The 17,315-nt window shown below is 44.5% G+C and overlaps 1 protein-coding gene across 6 annotated transcripts in view; it reads right to left on the reverse strand.

Annotated features, from left to right (window-relative positions):
* The window catches only part of RALGAPA1 (Ral GTPase activating protein catalytic alpha subunit 1), a 647,855-nt gene that overhangs the window by 592,059 nt on the left and 38,481 nt on the right, over window positions 1-17,315 (reverse strand). For all 6 annotated transcript variants that reach the window (XM_029598964.1, XM_029598967.1, XM_029598968.1 and 3 more), the window contains exon 3: window positions 4,516-4,565. In XM_029598964.1, coding sequence (XP_029454824.1) covers window positions 4,516-4,565 — 50 coding nt within the window. The remainder of the gene's footprint in view (window positions 1-4,515; window positions 4,566-17,315) is intronic.

Raw genomic sequence — 17,315 nt, forward strand, 5'->3', positions numbered from 1 at the left:
GGCATCGGTGCCGGCATCGGAGGCATCGATGGAGCCGATGTGCGTATCTCCCCGGAGGAATGTATCGGTGGCGAGGGACGACATGGCATCGATGGAACCACTCCCGAAGGAGGAATTCGATACGTGTTTCTGCACCCGATGAATTTGGCATCGGGGAGCGCACCGGTGCTGTCGGTGACCCAGGTATCACCGGTGGAAGGGAGGTCATGAGCGCTTCCATCCGGGCGAGCAGCGGTGCCAGCGCTGCTGGAATCGGGTCGGTGACTGGTTCCACTCTCGGCGGCAGAGTCGGTGCCAAAGGAGTCTGGAACCGTTGCATCGCTTTGTCGATGGCCTCCTGGACCAGCCAGTCCAGTTCTTCCCGGAGACCTGGGGTAACAATACCCGGCTCCGGGAAAGAGGGAGGCTGAGCCGGAGGGACCACCGTCACCGGTGGAATCGCGGCTCCCAAACCCCAATGGGGTGAGGGTTGCCTCAATGTCTCAGAAACAGAAGTGGACGGTGCCGCTTCTGATCGAGACTTCTTCGGTGGAGGCTCGGACGGTACCGAGGTCGATGACTTTGATTCCTCGACGGTCCGAGACTTGCGATGTCGATGTTTTTCCCTCCAATCCCCACGGTCCTTGGGGGAAGGGACGGGAGTCTATGGCCGTGGAGACGTCGATGGCAGACGGTCACCGGGAGGTTGCCGACGATGGAAGGACTTCGACGGTGCCTGTTCCAAGGATGTCAATGCGATGGACGGCGTCGGAGTGTGGGCATGGAATAGGAGTCCCATCTTCTCCATTCTGGCTTTGCGACCTTTTGGTGTCATAAGAGCACATTTGGTGCAAGTCAGGACATCATGCTCACTCCCTAAACATAATACACAGACTCTATGAGGGTCTGTGATAGACATGGTGCGCGTAAAATCTGGGCACCGACGGAACCCCGACGCCATGGCCATTGACCAAAAATTTAGCCGCGGGACGGTCGACGGCCAGCAGGCCGCAAGGGCCGAACTCGACGGTAACCGGCGAAAAACGGCAAAAACAACTTACCGAAGTACCGCAGGCTAAATTTAGATAGAGGGGGGACACCTGTGGGGCGAATATTACTTCAAAGAAGTTCAAGAAGAAATTCCTGTCAGGAATGTGGTGAGAGCTCCTTAACTGCGTGGCTACTGCTGCGCGGAAAAAAGAAGACTGAAGGGGGACCCCTGCTGGCTGCAGGGTTGGTGCCGTGCTGGGCATGCCCAGTAGGGGCCAGTCAAAGTTCCAGAAACTTTGACAGAAGTTTTCCGTGGTTGGGCTCCATCCTCAATGTCACCCATTTGTGAGGACAACCATCCTGCTTGTCCTGTGAGAATAATAATAATTCAGTGCTCGCCGAAATCCGAACTGATGTGGGTTTAGAATCTCATTATCTTCTAAAACGTCAGTGAGTTGTTGTAAGACTACCCATTCAATGATCTTTGACACAAAGGGCAGAGATGAGATAGGTCGATAACTGGCTGCTTAACTAATGCTTTCTTTAAACAGTTAGGAACAGACCCAGTGGTCAGCGACTTGCTGCTGATGTATGTAAGAGATGAAGCAAGGATATCTTTATTGGCTTTAAACACCAAGATAGGCACATTAGTTTTATATACCGTTGCTCTGTATTCTATCACAACAGTTTACATAAAATGTAATTAGAAGATATAAAATACAATATAAATAAAAAGTTATTAAAAAAAAAAACTTAACACATAACAATAAAAGTAACAAATTAATAACAATCGAAAGTCTAATAAAAATCAAGATAAGATTAAAAAATAAAAACAAAAAAAGTAAAACAAAATGTCAGGCATATCATTATGAACTGGTTCATTAAGAACTGTGAATCATTAAGAATTGTGAATTTTACCAGCTAAGCTGTCTATGGATGTCCTTTCTGGGTCTTTCATCACTGTATGTGCCATGCTGATGAACAGTAGGTGGTCTCCAGAGCTAGGCCCCTTCAATGCACATCAGGGGATGTTATGCCAATGGCCTTTATTATCCTTGATGTGCTGTTGAGCCCAGAGTGTCTTAGGATCCTGGCAGAGCCAAGACTGGGAGGCTCAGGGGGCTCAGAGTTAGCATGATCTTCCCTTAATGATGTCAGTGTGACGGCAGAGATGGCTGGGTCACAGTTGGAATCAGGCGGAACAGCTGCATCAAGTTGACTTAGGGAATAGCCACTGCTATTAATGGCATTAGTTGCATAGGATCTACGTAGTGTTTGGATACTTGCCAGGTACTTGTAATCTGGATTGGCCACTGTTGGAAACAGGATGCTGGGCTTGATGGACCCTTGGTCTGACCCAGTATGGCAATTTCTTATGTTCTTTTAGGAAAGCTCAACACCAGCAGAACCTTCAAGGGTGGTGGTGTTAGCGCTGTGGACCCTTGAGCCAGCACGAGAGCTGGAACCTCCACTGAGGGAAGGCCCCCAGTGGACCTTGGAGCCGGGAGGTGGTGCAAGACCAGGAGACCTGACAGGAACTTCACCTATACCAACCCTCGTTCCCATCAGGTTGAGCCCTTGGGTACCAGGACCAGCAGGACTTAGGCGAGGGTCTCCTGGCGTAGAGATGTCCACAAGAGGAAGCAGTGTTTGGAGGTCTGAGTCGAGGCTGGCGGAGGTCCGGATGAATGAGGACGGTCCAGGAGTCAGGGCAGGCAGCGAAGTAGCAACACGAGGAACCAGGCCAGAGGTCGGGGCAGGCAGCGGACAAGCAGGAACCGGGAACACGCCAAGAGTAAGGATGGGCAGCAGACAACAGAATCAGGAAACCAAGCCGAAGTCAGAACCAAGAAGTCAAGCCGAGGGCTAGGAACCAGGAGAAGGAAGCGGAACCACGGGTACAGGAACAAGCAACAACAGGAACTGGAGCAGACAGGAACACCGAAACGCAGCAACTAGAGATACTCCAAGGAGCAGACCAGTTGCCAAGGCAAGGAATGGTGCGGAGGACTGGGCTTAAATAGCCCTTGAAGATGATGTCCTCATTGGGGGCTGGACTAGCCGCATGCGCCTAGAGGGGCGGGTGCCAGGAAGGAGTCGGTGGCGTCTGCCGCGTGGAGAGAATGACATGGCAGGGCCTCAGAGCGGTCTGCCTCGAGCTGCCGCGGAGGAGGGCTGGAGCCGGCGCCTGCCAGTGAAGGTAAGGGGACCCGGCTGCAGCAACCCGCGGCCGGGGTTCACAACAGCTGGCTGGACCAATTGGAGACACTCCCAGTGGACTGGTGAAGAAAGGAGTGGGGGGGGGGAGGGGCACAAAGGTACCATTCACATTGGAAAGGCCTCGTGTTTTTTCTCTTGAAACAATTATGACTTGCTATGGAGAAGTTTGGGAGATTTGGGTGGACAAATCTTTCTCCAATATCTTCTAGCCATCAGGAATTCAATAGACTACTACTATATGAGGAGAGCTTAGAAGAACAAAAAAAATGATTATTTTGAGCAGAAAGTGACTCAATTGCAGATCAATGAATCTATGCTGGTCAAAGATATCACCACCTTGATACATCATAAGTTAAAGAATTTTGAGAATAGCATAAAGTCAAAGAATTCAAGACTGATCAATTTTCCAAAGGTAGAATTTGTATCACCTAAGAAGATGTACAAAAAAAAAAAAGAGTATGTTGAAAATTCTTAAAATCCCAGGGGAGTCTATCCCCCTCCCCCCCACTGCAAAAGCCTATTTACCACCACCTAAAAAAAAGTTACAAGGAAGGATAAAATACCGTTCACCACTCCAGATAGTCTTGATTCGACAAACTTGTTGGAGACATCCGGAGATAAACATGTGGAAATTGCTTCTTTAATACTTCAATTGGTTTTGGGGCATAACTGATCTGATGAGGCATTTTTACACATAGAGAAATGGTATTTTCTGGATGTAAAATTTCAATTTATCCTGATGCAGCTATTGCGTCCCAAAAAAGAAGGAAGCAATTTTTACTTTTAAGACTAGGAGTACTTCAAATGGAGGCTGTTTTTCCTTAACTATTTTGCTAAATGCTTCATAAGATAACAGAATGTCAAATATGTCTTTTTTTAGCCTAATCAGCTTGATTTTTTTCTTAGTACTAAGTCACAAGGGGTGGTCTGGCCAAGTGCTGCTCCATTTGGACAGTTTGAAATTGAGAGTTAAACCTCCTATATTATGTATTTGCTGTTTACTAGGAGTCATGTCTGAGATTTCTTTATTATGAATTTACTAGTACTTGTCTACTCTTTCCCATAGGTCTTTGTGGTTTACTGTATGTTGCTTCTTCTATATTTGTACCCTTTTGGATGATTTATTTCAATTGCACTTTGCTTTACAGGACTTATTCTTGGAACTTATGCAAACAAAAATATTTTTTAAAAATGTCCTGCCTTATTTGAGAAAATCACAAGCAGTTTTTTGTTTTGTTTTTTTTAATCTGGTTTTTATATTCCGCTTTTTGGCACTTCAAAGCGGATTACATTCAGGTACTCCACTAGTAGCTGTAATGCTCTTACCTCAAATATGAAAAGAATAGCATCCAATTCTTCTCTCTGAGATTTATGACCTGAATTTAGGAAAAAAAAATCATCCTCAATTCATACTACTTTTAAAACAAAACAATAAGATTACTGTTTTCACTTCTTGTATGCTCACAAATCACTCCCGTGTTAAATTCTCAAGAAAACCAAAATTTCAGGCCTCCAACTACACTGAGTTGGGCATCAGACAAAACAGATATACAATCATTCCCATCAATTTTCAGCAATACATGTGTTTACATTTTCACGTGCACAAAACTGAATTTCATGCATATAAGCACATTGTTCAAAATAAACAAAAACCAAAAGGCTGGCACTAAATAAAAACAGGTTTATGACCATAATTACACACAACCGAATTCTCCACAATTTAAAAAACATAAGAACAAGCACCCTTTTAGACAATTTGGCAAGAACTATAAACAGAGTAAGTAACAGAGCTAATTATTTAAAAATGTATATTCCACCCAGAGCAGAAAACCATACTGGACAAGTCACTACAATAAGCCCTTTGAAAGCTTTGGCATCACATTAAAGTGTAACAAAACATTTTTACAGCTTTGTTGGTTCCCAGAACCTGTTGTACCATCTTTCTAAAGAAATGATTTGGCTTTGTGAAATCCCAGTGGAGTGTGTGAATTGTAGAATCCTTGTAGTTTAGGAGAAAGACCATAAAAATGGGAATAAGATCAAATACCAAACAGGCCAAACATACTGGTTGACATTATGAAGGAAACATTGAGCAATGTTTTAGGCAATAAAAGTAATAAATTCTATAAAGAATGAAAACCACAACCACTAGATATAAAATGGTTACGGTTTCTAGGCAGCGATCTTCAAACATTTATTTGTATTGCCCTAGAGACAAGATAAATAAACAGAACAAGCACAGATGTCAGACAGTGTTGCCTACCTAGCAAAGTATAAAGACATCTAAGCCTGGTTTTCTAACTTCCATTCCAATACAATTTTCATAACAAGCCCAGGATTACATTGAAATGGAAATTACTAAAACCAAACACATTGCTTTTACTGAAAAAGTGGAAGCAGGGTCGGAATAAAGGGCGGGCCAACAGGGCAATCACTTGGGGCGCCAACCAATAGGGTGCTGAAATGTCATGGAGTGGGTGGGGGGAAGGCCCTGAATTACTAGGGGGGGGGCCAAATTACCAGCCTGCCCTGGGAACCAACATTCCTCAAGTCTGTCACCGAGTGGAAAAAGTGACAAAGAAAGAATCTAATGGCACTGCTCCATTTTACTGTTATATGATGAAATGTGGCTATTAGGTAAAATACCATTATTTTGAGATCAGAAAATATGTGGAATGTTATAATTGCCTAAGGCATACTCAATGGGAAAGAATTATTATATCAGAAGGGGAAGAAGTCAGAAAAATATGCAACTCTCATTGTAAAGCAAAATTGCTTACCTTGTGATAGGTATTATCCCAGGACAGCAGGATGTAGTCCTCACTGACGGAGCCCTATCACGGAAAGCTTTCTGTCAAAGTTTCTAGAAACTTTTGACTGGCACACTGAGCCCACTGAGCATGCCCAGCATGCCATGATATTATCAGCCACAGGGGTCTCCCTTCAGTCTCGTATGTAGCAATAAGCTTTAGCAAAAATAAAATAAAACGTATCGGACCCAACTCCGCAGGGTAGCGGGTGGGTTTCATGAGGACTACATCCTGCTGTCCTGGGATAACACCTATTACAAGGTAAGCAATTTTGTTTTATCCCAGGACAAGCAGGATGCTAGTCCTCACATATGGGTGATTAGCAAGCTAGAGGCTGAATCATTTTGTAGTGAAGCAACAGTGAAGTATTGTTAAAAATGAGGCAGCCAAAAATCAAAGCAGGTTGGATGTAGAAGGAGTTGGGATTATACTGGAAACAAGATCTTTAAGACAGATTGTCCGTAGGCTGAATCTTGTCGTCCTTCTTTGTCCAAACAGTAATGAGCTGCAAAGGTGTGAAGAGAACTCCATGTTGCCTCTTTACATATGTCAAGAATTGGCACTGAACGATAGTGTGCTACTGAGGTTGACATTGCTCTCACTGAATGTGCTTTACTCGCCCTTGGAGAGGAAGGCCTGCTTTTTCATAACAGAATTCTATGCAATCTGCTAGCCAGTTGGAGAGAGTGTGTTTGCCCACTGGATTACCCGGTTTGTTTGGATCAAAAGAAATAAAGAGTTGAGTGGATTTCCTGTGGACTGCAGTGCGGTCTAAGTAATATGCTAGCGCACGTTTACAGTCCAAGGTATGTAAAGTTCTTTCACCTTGGTGAGAGTGAGGTCTTGGGAAGAATGTGGGCAAAACTATGGATTGGTTCAAGTGGAATTCCGAACTACCTTGGGAAGGAATTTTGAATGTGTATGGAGAACCACTCTGTCATGTAGGAATTTTGTATAGGGTGAGTACGTGACAAGTGCTTGTAACTCACTAACCCTTCTAGCCGATGTAATGGCTATGAGGAAGATAGTCTTCCATGTGAGAAATTTATCATCACAGGAATTCATGGGTTCAAAAGGAGAACGCATGAGCCTTGTCATCACTAGATTCAGGTCCCATTCTGTGACTGGTGGCCATATTGGTGGTTTAAGGTGAGTTAAACCTCTCATAAATCTACTGACAAGAGGTTGTATGGATATTGGTGATCTCCCATCTTGTTATGGTAAGCTGAGATTGCACTTAAATGTACTCGTACTGATGAGGTCTAGAGACCAGAGTCTGAAAGATGGCATAAGTAGTCTAGCAAAGAAGGTGTGGGGCAGGAGAAAGGGTCAATGTCCTTTTGTGTGCACCACAAAGTAAATTTTTCCATTTCAAAGAATAGTTCTTTCACGTGGAAGGTTTACGTGCAGCTATAAGCACTTGAAAGACATTAGTTGAAAGATTGAGTGGTTGTAAGATCAAGCTTTCAACATCCATGCTGTCAGAGATAGGGATTGAAGGTTGGGATGGCGCAACCTGCTCTAATCTTGAGTTATGAAAGTGGGAGCCACACCCAGGCGAATTGGCTCTGCGATTGAGAGGTCGAGAAGTATGGGAAACCACATCTGTCGAGGCCAATGTGGGGCTATTAGTATCATGGACCCCTTGTCCTGTTGTAGCTTCACTAGCGTTTTGGTTATGAGCGGTATCGGAGGATACACGTATAGAAGACCTGAGTTCCAAGGCGAGCAAAGGCGTCCTTGGCTGGCTGGTATTTGTTTAGAGAGCAGAACTTGTCCACTTTGTGATTCAGGTGTGATGCAAAGAGGTCTATTGTTTGTTGTCCCCAACGTTGAAAAATCCTGGTCGCTACTAAGAGATCCAGGGACCATTCATGAGGTTGGAACTGACGACTAAGGTGATCTACAACTATGTTGTGGATGCCCGCTAGATAAGTGGCCCGGAGAAACATAGAATGTGTCAGGGCCCAGTCCCAAATCTGTGCTGCTTCTTGACAAAGGAGATACGAACCCGTACCTCCCTGTTTGTTCAGATACCACATGGCTACTGTATTTTCCGTTTGAATCAGAACAGTCTTGTATGAAAGGCAGTCCTTGAACGCATGCAGAGCATAACATATAGCTCGAAGTTCCAGGAAATTGATTTGAAATGTTGCTTCGAGTTTTGTCCAAGAACCTTTGGTTTGGAGGCTGCCTATGTGAGCTCCCCAACCTAAGGTGGATGCATCTGTAGTTAAAGTTATCTGTGGGACTGGTTGTTGGAAGGGTAGGCCCTGCGCAAGTTGTCTCTGTTGATCCACCAAAGGAGAGATGAACGTAGTTGGTGGGTTACTTGAACTGGAGATGACAGTAGTTGAATGGCTTGTATCCATTGTGACCTCAATGTCCATTGGGTTATTCTCATGGCTAGTCTGCCCATAGGCGTGACATGAACCGTGGAGGCCATGTGGCCTAGTAAAGTGAGAAACTGATGAGCTGTCACTTGTTTCTGAGAATGTAGCGAGTTTGCCAATAGGAAGAGTGTTTCTGCCTGATCCTCGGGTAGGAAAGCTCTTGAAAGGTTGGTGTTCAATTTTGTTCCGATGAACTGAAGTAGGTGAGACGAGATGAGATGGGAATTTTGGTAATTGATGAGAAACCCCATCGAGTGAAGCAGAGTAATTGTTCAGTGATGTCCACCAGAGGAGAGAGGAACGCCGTTCCTGCGTTATTTGAATGGGAGTGAATAATGGTTGAATGGCTTGAATCCACTGAGATTTGAGTGTCCATTGCATTAGTCGCATGGTCAATCTGGCCATGGGAGTGACGTGAACTGTGGAGGCCATGTGTCCAAGTAGGGTGAGGCACTGATGAGCTGTAACTTGAGATTGATTTCGGAGAGAGTATGTCAGGAGAACGAGTGTTTGAGCACGGTCTCTTGGAAGAAAAGCTTTTGCTATGACGGTGTTTAAATCTGCACCTATGAATTGTAGTAGGTGAGATGGGATTTTTGGTAGTTGATGAGAAATCCCAAAGAGTGAAGCAAATTAACTGTGAGCTTGAGGGAATTGAGAGCTCCTTCTTGTGTCTGACTCCTGATGAGCCAATCGTCCAGATAAGGGAATACATGCACCTTTTGTTTGTGAAGTTGTGCTACCGCTACTGCCAGACACTTTGTGAACACTTGAGGTGCTGAGGCTAGGCCGAATGGTAGTACTCTGTATTGAAAATGTTGACTTTTGACTTGGAATCGCAAATACTGGCGATGAGGAGGAAAGATGGGAATGTGAGTGTATGCGTCTTGAAGATCCAGAGAGCAGAGCCAATCTCCTCTTTGAAGGAGAGGTAGCACAGTGCCTAACGACACCATCCTGAATTTTTCTTTTTTGAGAAATTTGTTGAGATTTCTGAGGTCTAGGATGGGACGAAGGCCTCCTGTTTTCTTTGGAATGAGGAAATAGCGGGAGTAGAATCCTCTGCCCTGCTGAGGGCCGGGGACTGGTTCTATGGCCCTGGCTCTCAGAAGGGTGGATAATTCTGCTTGAAGAATTTTGGAATGTTGATTCACTGTCCAAGATGAGAGTGGTGGATTTTCTTTTGGACCAGTGAGAAAATCTAATCGGTAACCATGAGCTATTTATTTATTTATTTAAACAGTTTTATATACCGAAGTTCTGGTAACAGAGTTACTAATCACTTCGGTTTACATTACAACAGTTAAATGACAGTATATAGAATAATGTCTTACAATGAACAAGGTGAATTGAAACTTGGAAGAAATAAATAATATCTTACAATGAACAAGGAGAATACAATTTAAATGCAAAATATTTTGAGGATCAGTGAGTATAATCGCTGGGATTGACTTTGTGGGGCCTGAAGTCGACAAACATGATGTTCACAAACTAGAGTTATTGGGTTAAGAGAATGCTTGGTTGAACAACCAGGTCTTAAGTCTTTTTTTTAAAGGTGGGTGTCGATTGTTCAAGCCTGAGGTCTGGTGGGAGTGAGTTCCAAAGTTTAGGGCCAGCGGTGGAAACAGCTCTTCTACTTAGTGATGTTTTGAGAGGATGGGCCTGTAGAGTGCCTCTCTGAGCTAGTCTCATTGGTCGGGAGGTAGTGTGAAGCTGTAAAGGGATCGTGAGGTCAATTGGGGTGGTGTTATTGATGACTTTGTGGATGATTGATAGGGTTTTGTAAAGGATTCTATATTTGATTGGGAGCCAGTGAAGGTTCTTTAAAATGGGGGTTATGTGGTCCCTTTTGTTAGATTTAGTTAGAATCCTCGCAGTGGCATTTTGTAACATTTGTAACAGTTTCAAAGTGTTTGCGGGTAGACCAAGCAGCAAAGAGTTGCAGTAATCTATTTTCGAGAATATGATTACTTGTAGTACATATCTGAAATCTTGGAAGTATAGGAGGGGTCTTAGCCTCTTTAAAACTTGGAGTTTAAAGAAACATTCTTTTACAGTGTTATTGATAAAACTTTTGTAGTTCAGCAGATTATCCATGGTGACCCCAAGATTTCTGACCTGGAGGGAAATGGCTGGAGGAGATAACGTGAGTGTGTTGGATAAAGTGTAGTTGCCATCTGGAGTGATGAGAAGGAACTTGGAGTTGAGTATCAAATTAAGATTTGCTAGGAGGTTATTGATGGATAGAAGACAGGAATTCCAGAATTGTATGGTGTTTTACAATGAATCTTTAATCGGGATGAGGATTTGGACGTCGTCCGCATAAACATAGTGTGTTAGATTAAGTTTGGAAAGGAGCTGACACAGAGGGAGAAGATAAATATTGAATAATGTTGGAGATAAAGAAGAACCTTGCAGGACTCCAAGTGTGGATCTGAAAGGTGGTGACTCTTTGCTGTTGATCTTAACTTTGTAAAACCTGTTCTGGAGGAAAGATGAAAACCAGTTGAGTGCGGTGTTTTTAATGCTGATCTCGGTTAGACGATCTATCATGGTTCACTGTGTCGAATGCTGCTGTTAAGTCGAGTAGGATGAGAAGGCAGGATTGTTTTTTCTCTAGGTTCAAGAGCTATTATGGAAAGAACCCATTGGTCTGTGGTTATGGAGGTCCAGGTGTGATGGAAATAGGTTACCCGACCTCCTACGGGTAGGTGTGGAAGTGGGTTGGTGGGGTGGCTGCTGCTCTCTGATTTCTTTCAAAAACCTGATGAGGAGGCGGTTGGGGCCTTGCAGGCCTTTGCCTAGCTTGTGGACGTTGAGCTGGGCGAGAAGGTCTTGTCCGGTTTGATGGGGGATAGTATTGGCGCTGGCGGTAGTAAGGGCGCATTATCTCTTCTAGGAGGTCTTCTGACCGGGGGTTGAGTCTCCTGAGACAGTAAAGAGAGTTGCTTAAGCGTCTCAGTGTGATCCTTAATAGTCGCAACTGCTTCTTTGACTTTGTTACCAAAGAGGTTATCCCCCAAACAGGAAAGGTCTGCTAGCCTTTCCTGTACTTCAGGCTGGAGATCAGATGCCTTAAGCCAGGCCCATCTACGTGCTGTTATACCAGAAGCTGAGAGTCGTGCTGCAGTTTCAAAACTGTCGTAGGTGGCTCTTACCTCATGTTTGCCTGCTTCTAGGCCTTTATGCACTAGTTGATGGAATGGTTCCTGATATTGATCAGGAAGGGTAAGTACCAGATCCTGAACTTGCTTCCAAAGATTTCTTTGGTATTGGTTCATAAAAAGTTGGTACGATGCAATACTAGAAACCAACATAGAACCCTGGAAGACCTTGCGGCCTAAGTTGTCCATGAACCTGTTGTCTTTCCCCAGTGGTGTAGAGGCATGAGACTTCAATCTTTTGGCCTTCTTCTGGGCCGACTCTACGACCACTGACTGGTGAGGTAACTGGGTTTTTTGAAATCCAGGTATTGGTTGGACCAAGTAAGTGGCATCTGACCTTTTATTGACCGCTGCCAGTGAACCTGGGTGTTCCCATATTCTGTACAGTTCTTGTAAAACTTCATGTACTGGCACAGCCAAAATCTCTTTGGGAGGGTCTACAAACTGTAGGACCTCCAGTGTCTTTTGCCTGGCATCCACTTCTGCATGTAACTGGAAGGGGATGGTGTCCGCCATGTCCTTCACAAAATTTGAGAAGGATAAATCTTCAGGAGGAGACTTCCTACGGTCCTCAGGAGAAGATGGTTCAGAGAGTATGTCTTCTTCTGAGGAGTACTCCGTCTCTGTGTCTGTGCCCGTGTCTTTTGGTGACCTTGGTATAACTGGCACTCTCGGTGGCAGTGTGGGCATCGATGGAAGTAGTGGAGAACGAGGCTGATGAGGCCTGGGAACTCCTGAAGGTCCTGGAACTGGTTCTTCTTGGATGTCTCTGGGTTTGCTCGAGATGGCATAGAGTAGGGCATCCAGTTTAGACATCAGCGGTTGAAGAACCGTGAAATTCGAAGGTGGCACCGATGGAGTAACCGGCGGTACCGGTGAAGGCATCGGGCGAGGCATCGCAGGCATCGGATGCGGAATCAATGGCTGTAGCGGCGTCGATGGCGATGGATCAGAAGGCATCGGAGCTGGTGTCGATGGCTGGCATGGTACCGCATCGAGGAGCGCTTGTTGCACCGCTTGACAGATATACACGTCAAGTTCCGCCTGCATAGCTGATGGAATCAGAGCAGCTATGGGGGGAGGCGGCAATAGCGATACCGATACCTCCCTCAGGGCCCTGAGGAGGTATGGTGCCCGGCACCGATATCGGTGGGGATCGCCCCGGTACCGTAGGCCTTGGAACCTCCGGACTTGTCCGAGCTTTCTTAGCGGAGGATGCCGCATCCTTCAATGGCTCAGCGGACACCAGTTCGGTGGCGTGCTGTCGTCGATGCCGATGCTTCTCCTTATGTTTTTCGCTGCCGGAGGTGGACGCCTTCGACGATGGCGAGGGGGAGGGAGTAGAAGCGTCTCCTGACTCACCTGGATGTCGTTTCAGCACAACTTGCCTTATCGATCCTGCAGGCGATGACTGGGCAGACGTCGATGCCGATGGAAGCAATTGAATCTTGAAGAGATGCTCCATCTTCTCCATCCAGAGCGACGTCCCTTCGATGTCATTTCGGCACATAAAGGACAAGACTTCACGTCATGTTTTTCGCCGAGGCAAAGAACACATTCTTGGTGCGGGTCCGTAATGGACATGTTTCTCGCACAATTCGGGCATTTTTTAAAATCCGAGGCCATTTTTGCCAGACAGCCGTCGACGGCAATGTGAGGAAAAAATTTCGGTATGGAACAGACGAAAACTCGGGGAAAAACTGAAACCGTGATGGAACGGAACGGAGACCCTTGTGGTGGAAGTTTTTTCCGAACTTTTGAAAAGTTTTGTAGACGGTGAAAATCACCTCAGGACTCCAGATTAACCGCGAGGCTAACGGCTCCGCGGAAAAAAGAAGACTGAAGGAAGACCCCTGTGGCCAGGAATATCATGGCATGCTGGGCATGCTCAGTAGGCACTCTGGTGCCAGTCAAAAGTTTCAGTGAAACTTTGAAAGAAGTTTTTCCGTACATAGGGCTCCATTACTGATGTCACCCATATGTGAGGACTAGCATCCTGCTTGTCCTGGGATAATAACTATTGGGGATTTGATGGATACTTGTAACCCAGTCTGGCCACTGTCAGACAGAATGATGGACTTGATGTAAGAATGTTAAACCTGCTTTAAGAATGCTAGCTCCAAAAGCATCTTCTTTTGCAAAGCCATCCCAGCTGCAATGTTTCACAAATGAAGATAATATGTACATCATTTGGCCGCCTTACAAATCTCTGCTGGATTTGCAACCCCAACTTCTGCCCATGAGGAAGACTAAGCTCTAGTTGAATAGGTTCTGATAAGTTTCTAGAGCCCATTTTCCTTTTAACATATATGCTACACTTGTCTCCTTTATCCATCTAGCTATGGGTGCCTTAGATGCAGCCTCCCCTTTTCGTGGAACAGCGTGCATGGGTATTGGATTTTATAACACATGTGTAACGATGCACGTATGTCATAAAATCAATGCACAAAAGCTAGAAGCAACCACCTCTCAAATTACTCACTAAATAGGCACAAAACGAGAGGGAAATAAGATCTAATCCAAATATCCACAAATAGTTGAAAGAAATTTTTATATTTAGACAAATGACAATATCATAAGTAAAAGCTCTACAAATCTTTAATCTGCAGCCTCTCGCCACGCAATGGGCCGCAGGCCGTATTCAGCCTTTAGAGCATTTTTCATCTAATCATTTGTCACTTGTTTTTATTTACTTAACAAAATATGCTTTATTCTGTCCATAATTCTAACCTATACTTGTAAACGCCTCTTCACTCAAGATATCCCACCAAATATCACCAAATAAAGTACTTAGCCCAAGGAAATAGATCTCTTATGCCATCAAGCTAGATTATTCAAAACTGCTCCCAACATGATTCATGTTTCAACTGAACATCAGTCTTCTTCAGGGGAATTTTCTAAGTTCATATAGAGAAAATATCCACCAATCCCGGACAGCAATACCCGTCTCTAAAAGGATTCAAACATGGCGCTACAGCGTCTCAATGCATCCATGTGCACGTGCTGAGAACCACACGCACATGGATGCCCACACGTCCCTTTCAAAAATTGAGCATAAAATGAACAATTTATCTGATTTTCAAAGTGCATTTGTTGCTTCTAAATATCTAAGCAGAATTGTGCAAACATTTAAATATTTTAGGGACATTTTTTCCCCCCACACAATCCTCTTTAGAGAATGCAGATCAAATGACTGATTTACAAGAAAAGCGAAAATCACTTTTGGAAAAGATGGAACTGGTCTAATTGTTACTCTATCTGCAGTGAAATTTAAAATCAGATCTCTACACAATAAGGCCTGAATTTCAGAAATACATCTGGCTGAAGTCATCGACACTAGAAAAACAATTTTTAATATGAGATCTTTTATTGTAGCTTCTTTAATTGGCCCAAAAGGTGCCAATACAAGAACCTTCAAAACCAGGATGGGAAGCAATAAAGACTGCCCCCCCGATTCTACCTCGGTAATATGAAATTGCAGCTAACTGCACCTTCAATGAATTGTGTGCTAAATAAACCCTTTCATAGAAAGGTTAAAAAATAGTTGCAATGTCTGCATGCTTAAGTGAGATGAACGAATGCATTTCAAAATTACACCAAATACGAATATAGGCCAATGATGTGGATAATTTTCACAGATGGAGAATAACCCTTTTTGACTAATCTTGATTTCTCAATAGCCATGCTGTAAGACGGAATGGAGAAAGGTTCTCCATTAAAATTGGTCCCTGATGTAGAAGACCTTTGATTCCTGAAAAAACTTTAAAGGGAGATTGATCTTTAACCTCATTAGATCTGCATACCATAAAGCTACTTGTGCTTTGTCCTTCTCTATTTTTTATTATGCGACCTATTAAAGGCCATGGAGAGATACATTTATTTAAAATCTTTTATGCTGCACCTTCAAATTGGCTCACAATTGACATATACATTAAATTAATAAACATGGACAATGAAAACCAGGGCACTTAATATATACAATGAAAAACAGATAAAAACATAATAGCCATCATTCAAATGCCTCTTTAAAAGAGCCTTAACTTGCTTTCTAAACACTTGTTGCACCCGGTCTCAGACGGCTTCGACCTCTGTGCCTCACCTTTCTTCCTTCCCTCTCCACTAACCTTGGGAAGATGGCTGCTGCCTCGTCCTCATGCCGCTCTCTCCGGCGTCCCCGGATTGGCAACAGCGACGGTGTTTGCCAATTTCCTGAAGGCTTCCTAGGGTGCGCGCGCGCACGCCACCCACTTCTTTTAACTACGTCATGGAGGGAACCTCGAGGGCGTTCCCCCTCGAGTGACGTCTTCCCAGCCGGATATTTAGCCTGCCCGCTTTTGCTAACAAACCGAGTTAGCAAGGATTGGATCGGGATGCATCCTGAATGGTATAGCCTCTCCCTGTGGTTTTGATGTTTTTTGGGATAGTTTTTACCTCACAAACACAAAGATTTCTCTCAGGAGAGAGCTCCACATGCGATCAGTCGCGCAGAAAAAAACAGACTGAGGAGCCTCAGGCAACCGTGGGAAGATACAAGAGGGAGCACCTCGCTGTAAGACTTTGGTGATCTTAGAGAGCTCCACCACCTAGTGGCACAGAGGACGTACCCAGACAGCATGGCTAATTCAGCTGCTATCTATGGAACACACAGTTTACGGTAAGCAAACGTGCTTTTCTCCTAGGTCAGCAGGATGTTAGTCCTCATGAAACCCGCCTGCCACCCTGCAGAGTTGGGTTTCATTTTAAGTAATTTTTAATTTTTGGATTTAATATCTTCACTCTTTGGATTGAATACTGGGCGGGCTGTTTGTTTTTTTTAAGAAATACCTAATCCATACATTTATTTTGCCTTTTAGCCTTTATACAAATGTGAATGGTGTCATATTTGTAGAGTATGCAATTGTAAGGTGAATGTTGCACTTAAATTTTAAATTTTGTATTACATTTATTTTTGCCTTTGAACTATATGTGCTGTATGATCTTCGTTGCTGCTATCAAATACATGTGTTACGTTGTCTTCTCTTCTTTTCTTGTGACACTATATGAATACTGGATCTTTTGATTATGTACTAGGGGTTTAAATTTTAGTTTTAATTTTAAATTGAATTTTAAATTTTGAATTGTTTTTAATTTGTTCTTAACGACGTTAATATATATGTAAATAAATGTTGAATTATTATTTTTCACAGACCCTGATGCAGCCGAAAAGGCGAAACTTGGCCGGAATCAGGCGCAATTGTATTTAATAAATTCTCTTTCCAAGGCATCAGTCTTGCTTTTGTTTTTTCACAACAGAGGGCATCAATAGCATCAACGGAACCAAGGCACCTGGCGCACCAAAGGCCCCGATGACCCTGGAAACGCAGAGCCTTCTTCCTCGGAAGAAGCAGCAATGGGTACAACCCCAGAGGGGGGAGGCATTGATGGCTGCCAGGGCATCGAGGGGCCTTCGGGCACCGGCTGCATAGGGAAGACGCCCAGCAATACATCGAGGCGCTCCAGCAGCAGTGCTAGGATCGAGGGAGTAGGCTCCGGCATCGGTGGCATTGATGGGGCCGGCGGTTTGATGCCCCTGAGGAATCTGAGCACCGCCAACTGAATCCTGCGATCCAGCTCTCTCTCAAAGGTCGCTGAAGGCAAGGTGGTTGGAGGAGCAGGCACCACCAGATCACACTCAAAACAAGGGGGATCGGTGCCCAGCACAAACATGGGCATCAGTGGGAGTGCCTCAGACTCCCAGGTTCAATCAAGGGTGTAGCCTC

Source organism: Rhinatrema bivittatum, chromosome 4 (assembly GCF_901001135.1).
Source record: "Rhinatrema bivittatum chromosome 4, aRhiBiv1.1, whole genome shotgun sequence".
NCBI lineage: Eukaryota > Metazoa > Chordata > Amphibia > Gymnophiona > Rhinatrematidae > Rhinatrema > Rhinatrema bivittatum.